The following is a 19,231-nucleotide window of genomic DNA, read 5'->3' as shown; positions in this document are numbered from 1 at the left end:
AAAATTAAATAAAAAAAAATCACTAGAAATAGTAATTGAAACATAAATTTTAAATTATTTAAAAATATATATATAAAAAAAATTAGTGAAACGGGTTCTTCGTACCAGAGGAAGGATTCTTCATTCATCTTTACCCAGAGTTTTAACAAATTTTTAATTTATTTTTTAATTGCATTGCATGACCTGCTATAAGTGCTAGCTCACACCAGCCACGTGGCATTAAAGCAACACTTAAAACCACTTTATTATATATTTTGTTTTATAAAGACAACATGGGACAAATGCCGATATTTTTATTGATTCCATTTTCGACAAAAAAAAGAAAAGAAAAGAAAATCTGAAAAATAAATGAAAAAAACAAATTTCATATATAAGGAAATAACCTTTTTTTTTATTTACACTAGAAACAAAATTTCACTTTATTTTAAAAGGTCAAGAAATTAAATAATTTTTTTGGTGAAATTTTTATTTATTTATGCAAGTTATTTTTTTTTATCTTATAAAGTAAAAGAACAAATAAAAAATTAATCAAATTCCTTTATTTTTTTAAAAACTTATTTTCGCTATTAGCAACTAGTTAAGCTAATATTGTAGTGATCATGTAGATCTTATAAATAAAAGATGGTCTAATAATTAAAATGATAAAACAATGAATTCATTGATGAAACACATTTGATGACTTCAAGACGTTTTTTTTTTCTTTTTTAGAGATATGATTTTTCATTTTAATTTTGATTTTTTCATGTTGGGGTTTTTGCAATTCATAAATAAAATGTTATTTCCAACAAAACATTTTCCTTTAGCTTTAAAAAAAAAATTAAAAATCAGATAGCAAGAACTAGAATTTTAGAAATAAAGATACGAATTAGCCAACATAAATAAATAAAAATTAACAAAAGAATTCAATCAATTTTTCACGTAAAAAAATAATAATATTCACCGCTAAATAAAAGATGGCTAGTCGCGTATATAAGAAATTAAATAATTTCTAAATATTTTTTTATTCTTTTTCCAAAATTTTTACGTTGAAAAGAATGAAACTTGACTCATCTTCTTCCTTTGATACAGGACACGTCTCCCTCCTTACCCTTCAAAGTCAAAATTAACCGAATTTGTTTAAAAATGGATTGAGGGAATGAGGTTGTGAAGTTACCACTCACACCAGACCACATGCACTTAATTGATTATAAATATCAAATGGATTTCTAGTTTCATTAACCGGAACCCAGGTAAACACGGAGCCCAAATGCAGGCAAAGCCATGTGAAAAATATTTGCCGGCCAACCGGCATTGGGAAAAGGCAGTGAGGCCACAAATGGCGCCCCTTTCCTTGATTAAACACAAGTAATTCGAAAGAAGCAAAGCATGTTTCTGTCAAATTATCCACCATCAGAAGATGCAAAATTTGAGACAGTGAAGGCAGTGGCCAATACATCTATCTATCTATCTATCTACCATCAATCAAAAAACAAATAAAAAAAAAGAACTCAAGTTTCTTCATCTAATGTAACTGTTTTTTCTTTTATTGCAAGATCAATGAGAATCTTACACTATGCAGCTATCATAGCAAATGTTTCTCAACAACAGTCCGGCCAAACTTCTCTTGGACATCCTTTGGAGTTTCAATCTGGAAATAGCAAAGATAAAACAGTGATCACAAACCCTGAGAGAGAGAGAGAGAGAGAGAGAGAGAGAGAGAGAGAGAGATGTCCATCATCTAGGCAGACTGGATTACTTACAGCATTCAGAGCTTTAAAGAGAGCCCTGACAGTGTTATAAGGATTCCTAGAACCAATGACCTGCAAAAGAGTCCGAGCTTTCAATTAAAACTCCAGAGTATAGGAGGTGTGCTAGTGACTCGGATTTGGCTTATAAGATCTTTACCTTGGATTTAACATTTTTGAAACCAGCTAAATTCAAAATGGCCTTGACAGTTTTTCCTGCTTTCATGCCTGTTCTAGTTGGGGCAGGCCACAGATACAGCTAAGGGGCACGGACAAACAGAGATAAAAACTAGTAAAAAAGAGGAAAAGGGATAAACTTGAGAGAGAGAGAGAGTCGGAAAATGAGAGATGGGGAAAAGAAAAAACCTTGGTTTTCTTGTATTGTGTTTGTACTGCATTTGCAATTGTATGCTCCTCGTGGCGCTCTATGTAGTGGAGATTCTGGAAGCATTTCTCACGTGCCTGTTTGTTCAATCAAATTAGTTCACTATTCAAAATATCTCAGACACATTAAGGCAATTGAAAACTCAGGCTATTACAACTAAACAGAAAGCAAAAATAAAATAAGATAGGAGCCTCTGAACACTCCCAATTTCGCAAAATAGGTCAATTTCTAAAATGTGGTGCAACCTCTTTCCACAGACATTCCTTTAATGATTACAGCCTTTTCAAGAGGGTAAGAGGGGCAACAAAATGAAATAGAATCAGAACTGCATGCATTCCTTAGCTGCCCTGGCTTTACTGGTAGAATCAGGGGGGCCAGGTTACAAGAAGCCATTGAAGAAGGTTAGGCTACAAGAGACGAATGAGTTCAATACAACATAATCTTGATGATATGATACTAGATGAATGAAATAATGAAGCATATTAGTCTGTCATGGGAAAGGAGAACAAATTACTTCACCATTAAAAAGCAACATTATTCAAGGCCAAAAGCATCAAATTTATCACCAAGCACTGACAATTACAAAGTGCTGTGGAACTTGGAAAACTTGATTGCCATTTACTGGTAGAGGCGTACTCCCTTGGAGAACTTATCCAAATTTTTATTACTCTCTTTATCCAATAAACAAAAAAACACGAGTTCCAAAACAGACAAATTAACAAGAAGTTTTGAAGAAATAGGAGGGCAGATCAAAGTAACACTCCTGCCGGAATGACAATGACTCACAAATGAAACCAAGAACATCGATATCAAGATAGAATAGGTAAATCTCATGACAATCCTGAAATGCTAGAATATAGATACTGTGGGCAGAGAGACATGTACTAGTCTAACTAAAACACATTTTGGCATGCACAAGCATGCGCGCAGAATTTTCTGTTTGATTGCTCACAAAATATAATCTGCAACACTAATCCCCAACAATGAACAGCAAGCATCTTTAATCCATCATCAATTGAGAAGGCACTGTTGCAACAAAAGGACTAAAAATGTATGCTACAGACCCTTTTTTATGTTTCTCATACAATTATATTCTTCTATGCCAATGTAAGTGGGGAGAGCAAGAAAGCCTAGGAATAGCCAAGAGGCATCATATACTACATATGAAGGAGTATCCAAGCTCAGAAGTATCTCAAAACATCCACACATTACACACCTTCGTGGACAACAAGCATTCTATGTTTGTGTCATAATGATGCAGAAGATCGCAATCATAGCAACATGTACAGGATTTAGATCAAAATCTGATTTATGCTAGGCCCAAAGAATGGCAAAGAAAGAAAAAGAAAGCCTGCAGACTAGCAATAATGTGTGCGCCATGTAAAAAAATAAGCAATAAAAATCACTATAATAAAATAATAGCATTTTAAATAAAATAACAACACTATGAATTACCTTCTGGATAGCAACATGGACTCTTGGGCCTTTAGCTTTAGCAAAACCAATAACACCGTGATAGTTACCACAAGCTAACATGGCAGTGTACTTGACCACTCGCCCTCCCTGGGTCAAAAAAATAAATAAATTCAGTAACAATTCTACATAGACTGCTCATAAATCAAAGGCCTCAACTGGTAAGGCAGTAATACCTTGGTAACTTTACAAGTTCGATTCACATTTATCACTCTGTCATCAAAACCCTGTCAATATTCAATAACATTTCGGATCATATATGGAGCATAAAACTTACCAACAATACCAAATAAATACAGAAAAATGAAAATATAAAGAATTAGTGTTGCGAAGCATGACTAATATGATGCCAAAAGTGGTGAAGCAACAATCGAAAGAAATCTTATTGTAGATAAATCAGCCTAGATACTTAAGGACGAAGGCAACCACCATACACGATGCACATAAATATGAACTTAAAATTGTAAGGGTAACAACTTCATGCAAAAACTTAGATACACAATCCGCATTCACAACCAAAGATCTTAAAGGTTGAAATTGACGGAACTGACATAGCTCAAGAAGCTATAAAATAGGTACCTAGAAATAGAAAGCAAGTACTTACTTTCCGGTACATCGGTCTTCTTTTCTTTTCTGTCAAAGAATTTCTCTGCTCCGCGAGATTCCTTATCTCCTCCTCAAGAACCTTCCCCTTCTTTCCAAAAGTATAATCCAACTCCGCTAACTTCTCTTCTAGTTTCTTGTCAATCTCATTCAGCTTCTCTAGCAGTATATCATCCCTCTCCTTCATGTCATCAAACTCATCTTCCTCGTCCTCATCATCCTCATCCTCCTTGCCCCCATCATCCTCATCCTCCTTGCCCTCAACATCCACACCTGGTGTTTTTTTCTTTTGCTTCTCAGATTCAGCATCTTCTAAGGCATGGCCACCTGGTCCCACTCCTGCACGTTGAAAAAATCCATAATTGGCAGGATTATTGGGATCATAAGCTTCCTTCCACTCCACCAATCTCATTGCCTTGTTTAATTTGTGTTGAAGGATAAATTTATCCTTTCCTTCTGCTACCTTCAAAAGATTAATCAAATCCCCAATCACTCTATACTCAGGACGAAGCCGAAAATGTTTTTGCTCAAAATTGTCAATTTTCTTCATCGATTTGAATGCATCATCAAGTGTCTCTGTCAATAAAAAAAAATACTTAAAATCATCACAACCCATTACATATCCACAATAACATTACTTAAATAACAAACCGAATATCAAGAGCAACAATTTTATTCATACCAGCCTCAGCGAAGTTCTTGACTAACTCTTCGTGTTTGTCAAACTTCTTTAAAAAAAGTTCATCTCTTTTCTTAGCAGCATCAGTAGAAAACCAGCTATCATCGTCACTATCCGAATCAGCAGCTTCATTATCATAAACTTCCGGCTTCCCTGCATCCTTTTGAATCCTTTTCTCTAATTTTTCTATCAATGGACCCACACCCAAGTAATCTTCTTCATCTTCTGCATCAATGTCTTTAGTATCGAGACCATTTCGCCTTCTTGCCTCTCTTTCCTTCTGTTTCTCGCGCTCTAGCTCATTCAGAAGTTCCCGGGCTACACTGGAGGAGGCACCAGAGAAAGTTGAGAAATGGGTTTTGGAGAAACGGGAGAGTGAGAGTGTTTGGGTGCTGGGAAAGTGGGGGAAAGTCGAGATTTTCCGGGAAAGTTGGGGCATTGGAGGTTTTCTAGGTTTTTTCAGGGATTGATAGAGGAGTAAGCGAGACCATGATTTAGGGTTCATTTGTTCCTTTCTGACCTTTTCCGTTCAGGTGTTCGTTATGGAATCATTTGAGACTTGAGAGCAAGAAGAGAGTGTGAGAAAAACCTGTCTGCTAGGGTTCTACAACCTTTTCTTTCTCTAAGCCCTAACAGGCCCAATAGGGCCCAAAGCTGGCTTTCGATTACAGTGTCAAGCCTTCGAAGGTATCCGGAAATGGAAAGCATTTCTTCCTCACTGTACTCTTCAAATTGTTTAAATCGAATCCCTCTACTGTGTTTTGGTTTGATTGAGTCCCTTTATGGATAATCAATAAAAATAAAGAATAAATAATTGGAATGTATCCAATTTTAATAATAATAATAATAATAAAATTCATTAAATAATGATTCCAAGCTAAAACGTTTTATTAAAAAAATTATTATAGCTCAATTAGTTAGTTAATAGATCTAGGTGATGTTAGAATTCTTCTTTAAGAAAAATTTAACAAACTTGAAAATTCAAGTTGAAGTTGATAATAATAAAAAAACTTTGGAATAAAAAAATTGATTCACAAAAAACTAATTAAAAAAAATAAAAGAGAATTTTTAGGTAGATTCAAGGTGACTCAGGTCTCTAATAACTTAATAGAAAGTTTGAATAATTTCTACTTAGCTAATGCTAAAATAAAATATAAATTCAAGCTTAAATTTGAAAGATATTAATTTGATAATTTTGAATTTAAATAAGACTAAATTTTGTTGGTATGTTTACAATTCCACTCCTGTTAAATAAAACCTTGCCCTCAAGGTTAGTATTATGATAGGTTCCTTTTAGCTATCTTACTTCAATTTTCATTTATCAAAGAATTGTGGAAAGTTAGATATACTCTGCCATAGCTAGAAACTCTAAATGGTAAGCCACCTTTTCTATATTTGGTTGTATTTGAATAACTTGTGGTATTTGTAAGCAAACTTTTGATTTTCTTCTAGTGCATGCTTATTTGATAATATGATCAAAGTTAAGGTACCTAATCTCCTTCTTTTAATTCAAGTTCCTTTCTTATATGGTCTACATGTGTGTTCTATCTCTTCGATGCTTTATATAAGTTTGATTTGATATTTTGTAATAGAGTTACTCGATCTTTTAAGTGCTTCTTTTCAACTTAAAAAAAAACCTTCTTTAGATTAATAAGTGCTTCCATAAGATCATCATAGGTGGATGCCTCAAATTTGATATGTAGGGGATCCTCCCCCTTAAACCTAGAAAAATCTAACTTTATTGACCTTAATTGAATCGAGTTATCCCTAGATAGTTCGATTTTAAGTCGATGATATCCATTGAACCTTTAAACTTAGAAAAATCTAACTTCATTAGTTTTTCATATCTAAGAACATAATTATAAAATCAAAACACCATTTCAAGTAATCTAACTTATAAAACTCAAAATTCAATATTCTACACATTACTAACTAAGCTTCAATTTATGCTAAAATAAAAAACCAATCATGATGAAAGTGATTCTTACCTTCCAAACACAAGATATCAAAGAGATATTACAAAGAAAATCAAACTTTCTTCACCTTCTATTCTTTCTGCCTTTAACTTTTGAAATTCTCACTTTAAAGTTCAAAAACTCAATAAAAGCCTTTAGATTTCTAGTTTAGATCATCTAAACCTCTTTTGGTCTTTTAATTTAGCTTAAATTCATGTTTTTCTCTCATAATTTGATGAAAAAGTGAAAAAAAAACCCTAACCCTTCTTCCTTGTTGAATCGCGAGCCATGGCTTAAGATATAGCCATTTATATAGTCACAATTTAAGTTATTTACTACAATGCTTTTATGTTTACCTCATGTGTTTTATTTTTAATTTAACCAAATACTTTATCTTAGTCCACTTTTAAAATACTGCACTTAAATTTATTTAATAAAAATTTCTTTCCAATTATTTATTTTTCTTCCATTTTAAATTCTAAATTTACTCATTCCATCATTGGGTTTAATTTCCAATGTTTTTTTAAAACCATAAAATTTTAAAACATGGGTTTACATTTGAAGTCTATAAGGCCTTTCATATTTAATAACGTTCAAATTTAATTTTCTAATAAGTATAGTAATAACAACAATAACACAACTCTCACTATCAATAATCATGCTATATATCTTATTATTTATGTGACATCTAGTGTGGAATATGTTCTTCATTTGTTGTTTTACGTTATCCTTTTGAATATGAACATTAAATGTTCTTCTAATCATCAAAATCTTTCCATCAGTTGGATACTCAACATCATTACAGTCCTCAAATGGTGTCATCTCATTCTCTTTGGATTTGTCTATTTCAGATTTCATATCTTCATGCTTCCTTATAACCATAATTATTTTGTTTGGACATTGTGAATCTACATGTCCACTCCACAAACATCTGAAACCCTTAATATCATGATTATGATTAGATGAGATCTTAGCTTTACCTTTTATTTTAGTGGTCGAATCTTTTCTCCTAGCCTTAGATGATTTGGCTTTATTGCCTATAATATTTGGCTTTGATGTGGCAATCTTCTCTCACCTATAATTCGATCTCCAAGCTGAAATGCAACCTGAACTACCTCATTGATATGTACTTCCTTTTCTCTTGAACTACCTCTGTATTTGATAGCCATATAAATCTTGTCTTGAAGCTCAATATAGTGCTGCAACTCAACTACATTAGCTATATCTCTATTCAATCCATTCAAAACCTTGCCATTGTAGTTTTTCTATCCTCCACAACATTAACTCTAATCATGAAAATTTTTATTTCCTTGTGATAATCCTCCACACTTATAGAACCATGAAACAAATTTGCAATCTTTGATATAATTCTTTATAATAATGACCAAGAACAAACTTCTTTCTCATAAGTGCTTTTATCCCATTCCAAGTCTTTTTGGGTCTCTCTCTATTTCTCCTCCTTCATAAGACAAGTTGATCCTATCAAATAACAGCATAGTTAGTAAACATAATAACAATAAGTTTTACTCTTTTTACCTCAAAGTAATAGTGATAACAAAAAATCAACACCACTTTCTTTTTCCACTCCAAATAAGCTTTCAGATTGTTTTTGCCTTGAAAAGCCATAATCTTCATCTTAATACTGCCCAAATCTCTATCCAAACCATCCCAAAATCCATCCTTTCTATCTTCTCTCTTGTGGCTGAATTACTCAAGTGACTGTACTATTAGTTTAATATGTCATGTAGTCAATCATTTGGTTATACATGTCATTATATTAATGTAAATACATATTTATTATTAATAAATGCTTAATTTATCTTTAATATTTATATAATATTAGATTAATGAATTTAGAGTAAAGTTAAAGTTCATAGGACAAAAATACGTTGTAAATGAAATTATAAAGTTGTTATAATTATGAGATTTCTATTGCATCAAAGCATTGTTCCTAAAATGTTCCTGGTCGTACTCTCTTAAATATTGGGCATTCATTAGAGTCGTAGAAACTAAAACATATTATATTATTTCTTTTATGAAAGGAAGTAATTGTTCTCATAAGGGATACCTAGAACTAATATGTAGGTGCTTGTCATAAGACATGTATACTGAACTGACCGTATGAGAATTCAATATGGAGATATCATATATGTCTATGAAAAAGCTTACGTAATGATTGTGTAAGTGATCCTTAAACTTAATATCATTAAATTATCTTGTATACATAATGTTATGTTTTGATCCTGTTACATGTTATTTTAATTGAGGTAACGAAAAAGCAGACATTGGGTATAATATAAACTATATAAAAGTACTTAAATGATCAAGAAAGAATTCATCACCCTATGTGAATTAAGAAAAATATATCATCTGTTCTTAAATAGTATTGACTGAGAAATCATTGGCCAATATGGAATGAGATTTGAAAAGAGTTTCAAATCTTATTCAAACGATCAATAACTATTATATATAGAACAAACATTATTTAACATGGTAGACATACTACATGCTTTAATGTTAAATAAGAACATTGTTGATAAAAAGATATTAATTACAATAAGAAATCGGTCACTGAAAGATTAAGTAATATTTGGGGGATCATGACATGTTGTTAGACGATATACCTGATTTTCAAATACAAATTAATCAAATGTTGAATTGATAAGAAATTAAATTGTTTAATTTATTTAATTTCATTTAATTATAATTATAATTTATATTTTGGTTAACATATTAGAAACCTAATAGGTCACACATATTAAGAACCATTAGTCAGAAATTAAATTTGGATGATTTGATTAAGTATGACTTAATTAAAATATATTTTAGAAATTAAGGACTATAATATAATTAACAGAGGGACTTGATTAAAACATCTTCAAATATAATTTATATTTCTAGACCTAGAAAAAAAATTAAGTAAAGACTTGATTGAGTTAATTTCTAAAATTGTTCTGAATTAATATATGGATATTATTCAGGGGCAAACTAATATTTTATCAATTTATAAGGTTTTTTAGATTTTCCTATAAATAGTAAGATGTGCATGTTATTTTTTAAGAGTTGTTAGTTAGATAGAAAAATTATGCAAACACAAAATTAGAGCTAGCACTCTAGGTATAACAATCCTTCTCTTCTAAATAGGGATTTAAAAGATTTCTCATTGGTGGTTCGTGTGAATTACTGTTGAAGGCCGAATAATTTGACTGCTTGTGGTTTGCAACAACCTAACCTTTAAAATAATAATTCAAAGCTGAAAAAGATCAGATCTTCAGATAATAAATCTCTAAACAATTCTAGATCTATCTAACGGGATCCTAGGGACTCCCAAATAATTTTGTTTTATTATATCCGCTACATATATGACATTCAGAAACCTAACATGCACATCCTTAAGCTTTTGGTTTCTATGTGATCGAAACCTAACACAATGGTTATCATGAAAATCCTTGGCCTCCTCATCTATATTTATTACTATAGATTCTTTTGAGGGTGAATTAGCTCATCTCACAAACCTTTTTCCCTTCCAAACCTCAATGGTATGACCCATCTAAAAAACTAGCCATTTTGGTTCTTAAACCAATCATCCCACTCATTAGTTCGATAAACCTTGTGTTCATCAACTCTAATTATTATTGCATGACCGAATAACTTCATTCAAGATTATTCTTGTTTTTTGGTGGTGATGATCTACTCTTAATTGATATCGTCAAAAGCTGAAAATTAAGTTACTAGCAACACACACACACACACTCTTAATTGATATCGTGTTTGACATAAAGTTTTAGCTTTTCACTTTAATATGCTCTCCTTCGCCTTTTACTACTCAATTCTTAAGATTTCAGTTCTTTAAAGAACTAGCTCATAACAAATCGAATATTAATATCTTAATGATACAATTAAATAATGTAAAGACTCAAGAATTAATAAAGATTAAAAACTATCAATATAAAACTATAAATATAAAAACACGAGTATCAATACGAATTCAAGTGAAATATGAACAATACAAAGAAAAAAAAACACTACAAAAATTAAGAAACTGATGGAATAAGATTTAAATGACTCAAAATAACAAAAGCACTTACACACACACAATATATATTTGGGATATTTTATGTTTAATTAGATGGGTTTCTTGAAAATTACAACAACAATAACAAAAAACATGTAGTTATTGCATCAATATTATTTTTTTGTGTAAGCCACCATATATATATATATATATATATATATATATATATATATATATATATATATATATTTATAAGACTTTATATATTTATAATATATATATATATATATTATTTTTTTATATATATATATATATATGGTGGCTTACACAAAAAAAAAAATAATGATGCAATAACTATATGTTTTTTGTTATTGTTGTTGTAATTTTCAAGAAACCCATCTAATTAAACATAAAATATCCCAAATCAAGATTTAACTCTAAGAAACCCCAAGAATCAAGATTTGAGGCATACCCTAAAAATCTCTTTTTTGCGATTTTTTTTGTTTTTTTATAAGACTTTATTTAACCAAGATTACAAATAATTTCTATTTTTAAAAAAAAAAACTAGATGCCACAACGAATTTTTAGAGAAGATAACTAATTTGACAAAAATGGAGTATATGAAAAACTCAAAGATAAAAGGTATATAACCTGATTTAGAGCCTTGTTTTGATACCAAGTGATGAGAATCCCGTGGATATAAAGATCCAAAAACTCACAATCAAATCAACTCTTCCAAAAAAAGGTAAGATCAAGTTTGTAATTGAGCTTGACACAACAATAATTTATACCTAGATACCAATACTATAAGTAACGGAACCCTCACCTAAAACCTATAAAGAGACGTGAACGAGAAGTATAAAAAATATTATAAAGCTTGATTAATTATTTGATAAGTCAGAGTAGTTAAATGAAGAATTGAAAAGTATGAGCAAAACCTCACACAATAATAATTGTTGAAATCAAAGTCTTTCCTTAAAAAAAAAAAACCTAAATACAAGCTAAATGATTCTATTTATAATATGCAAAAATATCCTAAATAATGCTAGAAAAATAATAAAAGAGTTCTAAATAAAATAGAAAAAGAATCATAAATCAACAACAAAAACTAATACAATTATCATACAGTAGCTTAGCAATCTTATTATAAGGCCTTACTGATATTTGATTGCAATGAAATTTTAAAATAATATAGAAAAGACCTTTAAGAACTTGTGGTAAAATTTTAGCCTAATACAATGGTCAAATAAAAAATTATGTGTGTTAGAGTAAAATTATACATTAGAAAAAATAAGCCTTTGAACTGCTGAAGTTAATTAACTCATGAAGTAGATATATCGGACCCTTCTTGTGCATGAATTAATTTGACTAATGTCTTATATTCACTTGTTGATGTATCTTCCATGAAACCCACCTAGGCCCAAATATTCTGAATAAACACATTTAATACATCTTTGAGCTTCGTTGCTTTTTATCCTGTAATTAACCTAATTGAAAATTGTAATTGATCTTTCGGTACAGTCTTGATTGTATCACCTTTGTTTTACTTCACACACACACACACACACACACATGTATGCTAGAATTCTATTATATTATTAGTATGCATGTTACATCTTTGATTTGATATCAATTGCAAGTTTGAATATATGCTTGGTATGTATGCTAGAATTTTATTATTATATTTGTGTTAAAAGCATGTTTGCCATGAGTTTTTAATTAACTTGCTTATAGATTTAAAATTTTATAAAATTTAGAATATCTTCTATGTTTTAAATGCTTTTGCTATGATAAACTAAACATCCTTATACAAGTATAATTATTTTTGGAAAACAATTTCATGCATTGTAATTATCTCTCAGGCTAACTATCATTTTAATGTATAACTTCTCTTTTTTTTCAACTATCACCAGCAAGTTCACAGAGAAGTTTCATATTGCATTGTAGTTACCACTTGTGCACTAGTAATAGATCTAACAGTGAGAACATGCAATTAGATAGAAGGTGGTTTGTTAAGAAATAAGAACTCTGTTGTTTAATTTAGTTTCTATAAGATTCTAAAATTAGAATGTCGTAGTGTATCAGAGATATGATATTTGAATGCCATATTTTTATTTATTTATTTCTTTTGTGATCTCTTTATTTTCAGGTCGATGCCCCTTTTTTAGACATTTTATGAGAATGTTTACCTTCTAACTACAAGGATTCATATGGTAAATAGAAACTCATTAATTTTAACTCTAAAGAATTCATAGAAAGACCTAGAAAAATTACTAGATGCCCTTTCTTATTAGATATAAAAGTTTAGCCTATATCTATAGATTAAGGGATGCAAATGAAGAAAATGCAATTGATTACACTCTAAATTCTAACCAAAATAAATGTAAATATATGACAAAACATGATAAGTTATTGATTCCACATTCTCCTTGTTGTAGTGCTGTTTGGTCGTGTCAGTTTATGCAAGATATGAGAATTGTCTTGTTTAATTGCTACAAGTACTTTCTCTTTGAACTAAACAGTTGAGAAAAACCTCTGATTTTATTAGACACATAGTTTTTCAACTAGGTTGTTGCCTTTGTACCTGCAAGATTATAACAAAATTTACCCTTTAATAGCTCGAGTCAAATGGTTTTGATTGAGGTTTATAAAGATAATTCATTAAAAGAACCTCACTACACTTCTTAAAACTTCTAAATTGACTACATTACAAATATATAAATAACAACTCCACCTCTTATGTTTTCTTTTATTCAACTATTTATTTGCTATGTTGATATCTCCTATGGACTCTCACAATTATATAATTTTGTTCAGAATAAGCAACTTAAAAGAAAAGTTGTTATACTCTTCATTACATTTTAGTTCTTATTTTCTAAAATTTATTTACAATCAAGTCACACATGATTAACCATCTCATCTTAATTTTTGACTAATAATTTTTATACATGTAATCCATTAGATTCTCTAACAGATATAAATCATAAACCTAAATAAAATAAGATTAAATAAATTAAACAAATTAATTTATTATCAACTCAACAATTAATTGATTTATATTTGAAGATCGAGTACAATGTCTAACTACCTGTCATTATCTCTAAATATTAAGAAAGTCATAAGTAATTTGACTTAACCTTTGAGTGACTAATTTCTCAATGTAATGATTATCCTTTCATCATGAATGTCTCGATTTAGATATTATAACATGAAGTATGTTTGCTTTGTTAAATCATGTTAGTTTTCAACATTATAGTCAATGATTCCTTGAATAAAATTTTAAAATTCTTTTCAAAACTTATTCCACCTTGAGAACATATGAAACATTTTCTCTAATTCACCTAGGGTGATAAATCATCTCTTAATTACTTAAATATCTTCATATAATTTATGATATACTCAATATCTACCCATTTGTTACTCTTGATTAGGACAACATGTGGTCATAATCAAAGCATAACATTCTCTATATAAGATAACTTAGTAATATCATGTGAGTTTTTCTATAGATATAGGTGATCTTTCTATATGAAATTCTCTTGCGGGTCAGTTTAGTGCACATATCATTTGACAAATACTTACATATTAGTTTCAAATATCCTTCATACTTTAGTTTATGAAAGCAACTGTTTTTTTTTATATATATAAAAGAAGAAACATAATATGTATCAGTCTCAATAACTCTAATTAATATACAATCTTAATTAAACATTAGTTAGGAACATTTAAGAACAATACTTTAATACAATAAGAATATTATAATTGTAACTTTATAATTTCCTTTACAAAGTTTTTTTATCATATGAACTTTAACTTTACTCTAAATTATTAATTAAATATTAAATTCATTAGTCCAATATAAATAAATATTAAAAAAATTATTAATAATAAATATTTTTTACATAAATAAAATCAATCAATGCTATATCACATATTTACTAGTACTATTAGGCTCCTCCCTTGGATAATTTCTCTGACGTAGAGGAGGAAGCACTTCAACTGATGCCCTTTATGGACTCTACTTTCGGTATCTTAAATCTCCTGGAACTACTGTCTATTTCCTAGTTCCTCGAAGTAACATCATCAATTCGGTTTCAAGCCCATCACCCGCAGCTATATTTGCCAAAATCTGTAACCAATGTCTCCCTTCAGAAGCCATTGGTCATGCTCAGTGAACTTGGCAAACAATTCTTCAGTTTATGACTACTGATCACCACGCATTCAATTGCTAATTCTATTTGCTGCTTTTGATGTTAGCTCTGTTATTATCAGCAGCTTGTATTCGGGTAGCAGGCCGTCACTCTTGCTCTAACCTGGGATTTGAAGAAACAATAACATTACAAATACATGTAGGAGCTTTGATAGAACACTCCACCAATAATCTGAAATTAATTGTACATTTTATTTAACTTGCAAGAATTATTTGCTCCTCTCAGGTAACTTCAATGCGCTTTGGTATTGGTCAACCAATAATCTTGTATTATTACAATATCAATTACAACATACTCATCCTAATTTTTATCTCAAAGTGCAAACGAATGTGATTCCCATACAGCATCCTCTCCAGTTCAAATTTCCATAGCCAGACTAGTAGCAAACGTAAACCAAGGGCTGGAGTAGTAATCTTAACTGAGCACTGGCATCTCAACAGTGATCGGTGAAGATGAGTTTTCATAAAACTTAAAACAGTCAAGATGCTAGATCAGGTTGCTTCATCTTATTTAAGCGCCATTGCAGCATGCCTTAGGAATTCAAGAGCCAAAAATCAACTCTTTCAAAGACCTAAGAGGTGAGCTGTATCCATAAACTACAGTGTCTCTCCATAGAGCCATACCTGTAATGAAGGGAAACTTCTATGTTCAGCGCTATCACAAGCTCCGCATAAGTGTAGAATATTGCTTACTTGCCCCCTATTTTCCGGGCATGTGGGGTCGGGGCAAGGGCAGAGGCAGAGCAGGGAGTTATCTATGCTAAATTCCAAACATAAGCTACACAAGGATAGAGGGGCTACCTATCCATGAAACCAAACCAGCTGTTGCTGCCAAAAGAAATTTCCCACTAACGCTGTTGAAACTGCATCATAATTGAAGTTCTTCAGTTGCCAAGTCTGAAAAAAGAAAAATAGCTAGCAATTGCAGATGAAGATTCACTAACAGAAGATAACTTACTAGTACATGCATAAAATATTCCCATAACCATAGAAAAGGGAAGCCCATGTAGAACCAGTGAACCTGCAAAAGGTGAACATGCATCTGTCAGATACGGAAATTAATCTGAAGATGGATAATCTAATGCACTGAAATATCAAAGACATATCAAGAAGATTTTTTATTATCATCCTAACTCATGGTTAAGAAGTGTTTAATTTGATTAGTACCCCCCTAGAGTGTATAGATTAAGATTTATAAATCAGAAGTGTCATTATTAACCTGGCAACAAAGCAGCCGCCTCACTATTCTCACTATGAAAAAAGAATAACTTTACCTACAAAAGCCATTTCTCTCATTTTCTTCCGCAACCCCACCCGTCTTTTCAGGTTTTTAATAAAAACTTTTGTGTTGATGTCATTTTAGTATTCCTTGGTGATGAATTACTGTTAGCAGCTGTCAGTTATGAAGCATTGTGGTGATACGCAACTCATGAGTAAAGTTCTTGTCAAATAAAATACAATGTTGAGACATGTCTAAACATTGTAGCAGACTGGTCGGAGTCCCTTTTCCTGATTCCTTCTGTAGTCAAGAAAAGCAAGCATATTGAGAATTCTCAAGAGTTGAGAGTATTAAAAATGAAGTAAATCAACGATACTTATTCTAGAAATAAGGTGTTAGAATGTGAGATGATCACAGTGACAAACTGCGATTGCATATAACTATGAAATTTTAGAAAGCTTAGCATAAACATGGGTATATCTTATCTGTAGAAAATTGAGAGGGATAGAGAATGAAGGAGTAAAAAGCAGTACCACATTAAGTCACGAGTAAAAAGGGCACGTGGGATCATAAGTCCATTTCCAATCATAGCAAGCAGCATTGAGAAAGCCGATAAGCCTTTAATATTATCAGGATTCAGGAAATTTGTCCACTGAATAAGAAGCATGAGTCTTGGTCAGGGATGCAAAGATGAAATGCCTGAGTCGATAAGCCACATTCTCAGAGAAAGACCACATATATTACCATTTGTGACACTGGCATCCACATGAAGAGAAGTGTTGCTGTCCATCCAGATGTTGCTCCAACAAATTTTACACCTTCTTTAGAGAGTTTTCCTGTTCGTGCCTGCAAAACTTAGCAGGTAAGTCTAAAGGGGTGCTGAATCAAAAGGAAGATTTCCTGTGAAAAACAAAGAAAGGGGAAGGAAATTGCAAAATTATAAATCTAAACACAAGTTTCAAACAGATTTGCTAGGCATCATGAGCGATTACTTCAGTATCATTTCATTGTCATTACTCATTAAAAGCCCAAAATCTTAAAAACCATTATAGACATGTAGGATGCAGGTACCCAATCAGTGCACATATTTGCTATCAGCTATAAAATTTGTGCTCAATCGGTCCTCTTTACGAGTGTTTACAGCGTCTCCCGTCATTTGATCTTAAGTTAGTAAACTTAGAAGCAAAGTCCATTCAAACAGAATTAAATCATCCACTTCTACATGCTTTCTCTTTGCTAATCTTTAACAGTCAAACATGACATGTGATTACATCAATATGACCAAAGGCGGAATAAAACCTGAAAAGCTTACCATGACAACAGCTGCGACTGCTGTGACAAAAGATATTACCCCTGGCAAAATGGAGTTTGGTATATATGGGACAAATGTAGACCACATAACCTGCACTCAAATTTACAAAACCATTAAGAGAATATTCCATGAATACTTAGAGTGTATCAATGTTTTTAATCCCACAACAGCCAAGATGAACACATAAAGATGAGAAAAAGCATAGGTGCATAGGTATTTAGAGTTGTGTAAAAGTGAGACAGAAAATGGGGTACCTGAGGGAGGACCGACAATCCACAAACAGTGATAAAATCTTCCCAAAAGCGCCAGATTCCAGCACTGAGCATTCCAAAGTAATTCAAGAAATTTAATAGCAAGCCAGTTGCTACAACAACTGAAGTGACCATATAGTAAGGCAGAGGCATGGCCTCTGCCATTGCAAGCTGGGCAATTACAACGTAAATCGAAATCACTCCCAGTGTCTGCACCACAATAACCTCGGTTTCCCTCTTTTTCGCAAAGTAGGAAAGCAATGAAAGGTTTCCAAGCAACCCAGTTAACATCCCCTGCATTATGCAAACTCAGAGTTCCACGTTTCAATACAGCTAATAAAACAGTCGTCTCAAAATGCCCATTTCAGGTCATGGGATAGCAATCATCCCATTTGATCATAAAAGGGAAAAAGATAAAACAAAAGGTGGGAAATTATGGGTATCACTCAATTAATCAGGCATATGAAGAAGCTATGAGTGAGTAAAATAAATAGAAGAAAAGGAAGGGGGAAAGGGAGAAAATTACCAGCCATGGTACAGCCAAAAGGGCAGTTTTATTTCCAGACATAAGATTTTTTGCATTGAGAATGATTTGAGGCATTTGGAGTAACAAAAAAGGGACATTTGCTCCTCCAGAGAATTTGGCTGTCCAAGAGTCCCATTCTTCAATTTCCTTACTTCTATTATTCTTTACCTTCACTGCTGAACCCTTTTCAAAACACAAACAACAAAATCCTTAATCCAACACAAAGTCGTCACCATCAACACAAATCAGAAGGTTTTAGAGTGAGCAGTAAATTACCTGGTCAAGAGGGTGAGGGACGTCAGAGTCAAGAGCAGGAACTGGAATGAGTCGGCGATGAAGTGAAGTCAGAGAGAGTGAGTGAAGATGGAGGAAGGGCTTGTATGGAAGTGATTGAGAGTGGTGAGGAGGAGGGCAATTTGAGTGTAATGAGAAAGAGTGGCAGTGAGACGGTGCTGCTAGTAGTGACTTGTTAGCAGCAGCTGCTGCTAGTATCAGAGAATTTGCCATTTTCGTTTTTGAGGGGAGAATCAGAGATTGAGAGAGGGAAAATCTTGTATATACTAAAAAAGACAAGGAAAAGGAAAAAATCAAGGTGGAGACTTGAGATTGGGCGGTGAGTGTTTAAGAACCTCCAGGTGACATGTGGCTCCTTCCTTACGGTGGGAAATACTTTTTATATAATGAAATACTTTTTTTCTTTCTTTTCTTTATTTGTAAATAAGAGAGTAATGCTTGACATTAAAATCCTGCTTGGTACTGTGTCTCAAAGGGAGATGGGGTAAAATTTGAGATATTTTTATATTTAAAATTATCTTTATATTTTATAAGATTATTTTAATATATTAATATAAAAAATAATTTTTTAAAAGTTACTGCAAA

The 19,231-nt window shown here is 31.7% G+C and overlaps 2 protein-coding genes across 3 annotated transcripts; both read right to left on the bottom strand.

The window, feature by feature from the left end:
- Nucleotides 1-1,049: 1,049 nt before the first annotated feature.
- Nucleotides 1,050-5,465, bottom strand: LOC7493894 (uncharacterized). Of its 2 annotated transcripts, XM_052446651.1 has the most exons (9): nucleotides 4,868-5,465; nucleotides 4,187-4,761; nucleotides 3,759-3,809; nucleotides 3,565-3,672; nucleotides 2,091-2,186; nucleotides 1,885-1,983; nucleotides 1,740-1,799; nucleotides 1,550-1,627; nucleotides 1,050-1,088 (listed from the first exon to the last, which is right to left on the bottom strand). In XM_052446651.1, the coding sequence occupies exons 1-8, from the start codon at nucleotides 5,367-5,369 to the stop codon at nucleotides 1,562-1,564; spliced, it is 1,557 nt and encodes a 518-aa protein (XP_052302611.1). In that variant the 5' UTR covers nucleotides 5,370-5,465; the 3' UTR covers nucleotides 1,050-1,088; nucleotides 1,550-1,561. The 2 variants fall into 2 exon arrangements, with proteins under 2 accessions (XP_052302611.1, XP_002319240.1); XM_002319204.4 differs by lacking the exon at nucleotides 1,050-1,088 and having other exon boundaries at nucleotides 1,264-1,627; nucleotides 4,868-5,464.
- A 9,747-nt stretch (nucleotides 5,466-15,212) lies between these two features.
- Nucleotides 15,213-18,959, bottom strand: LOC7465619 (maltose excess protein 1, chloroplastic). The gene is made up of 9 exons (XM_002319203.4): nucleotides 18,629-18,959; nucleotides 18,353-18,535; nucleotides 17,830-18,120; nucleotides 17,576-17,665; nucleotides 17,008-17,109; nucleotides 16,797-16,915; nucleotides 16,003-16,065; nucleotides 15,846-15,907; nucleotides 15,213-15,668 (listed from the first exon to the last, which is right to left on the bottom strand). The coding sequence occupies exons 1-9, from the start codon at nucleotides 18,857-18,859 to the stop codon at nucleotides 15,586-15,588; spliced, it is 1,224 nt and encodes a 407-aa protein (XP_002319239.4). The 5' UTR covers nucleotides 18,860-18,959; the 3' UTR covers nucleotides 15,213-15,585.
- Nucleotides 18,960-19,231: the final 272 nt, after the last annotated feature.

Source organism: Populus trichocarpa, chromosome 13, assembly GCF_000002775.5.
Source record: "Populus trichocarpa isolate Nisqually-1 chromosome 13, P.trichocarpa_v4.1, whole genome shotgun sequence".
Taxonomy (NCBI): Eukaryota; Viridiplantae; Streptophyta; class Magnoliopsida; order Malpighiales; family Salicaceae; genus Populus; species Populus trichocarpa.
This window is presented reverse-complemented; position numbering and strand designations above follow the sequence as displayed.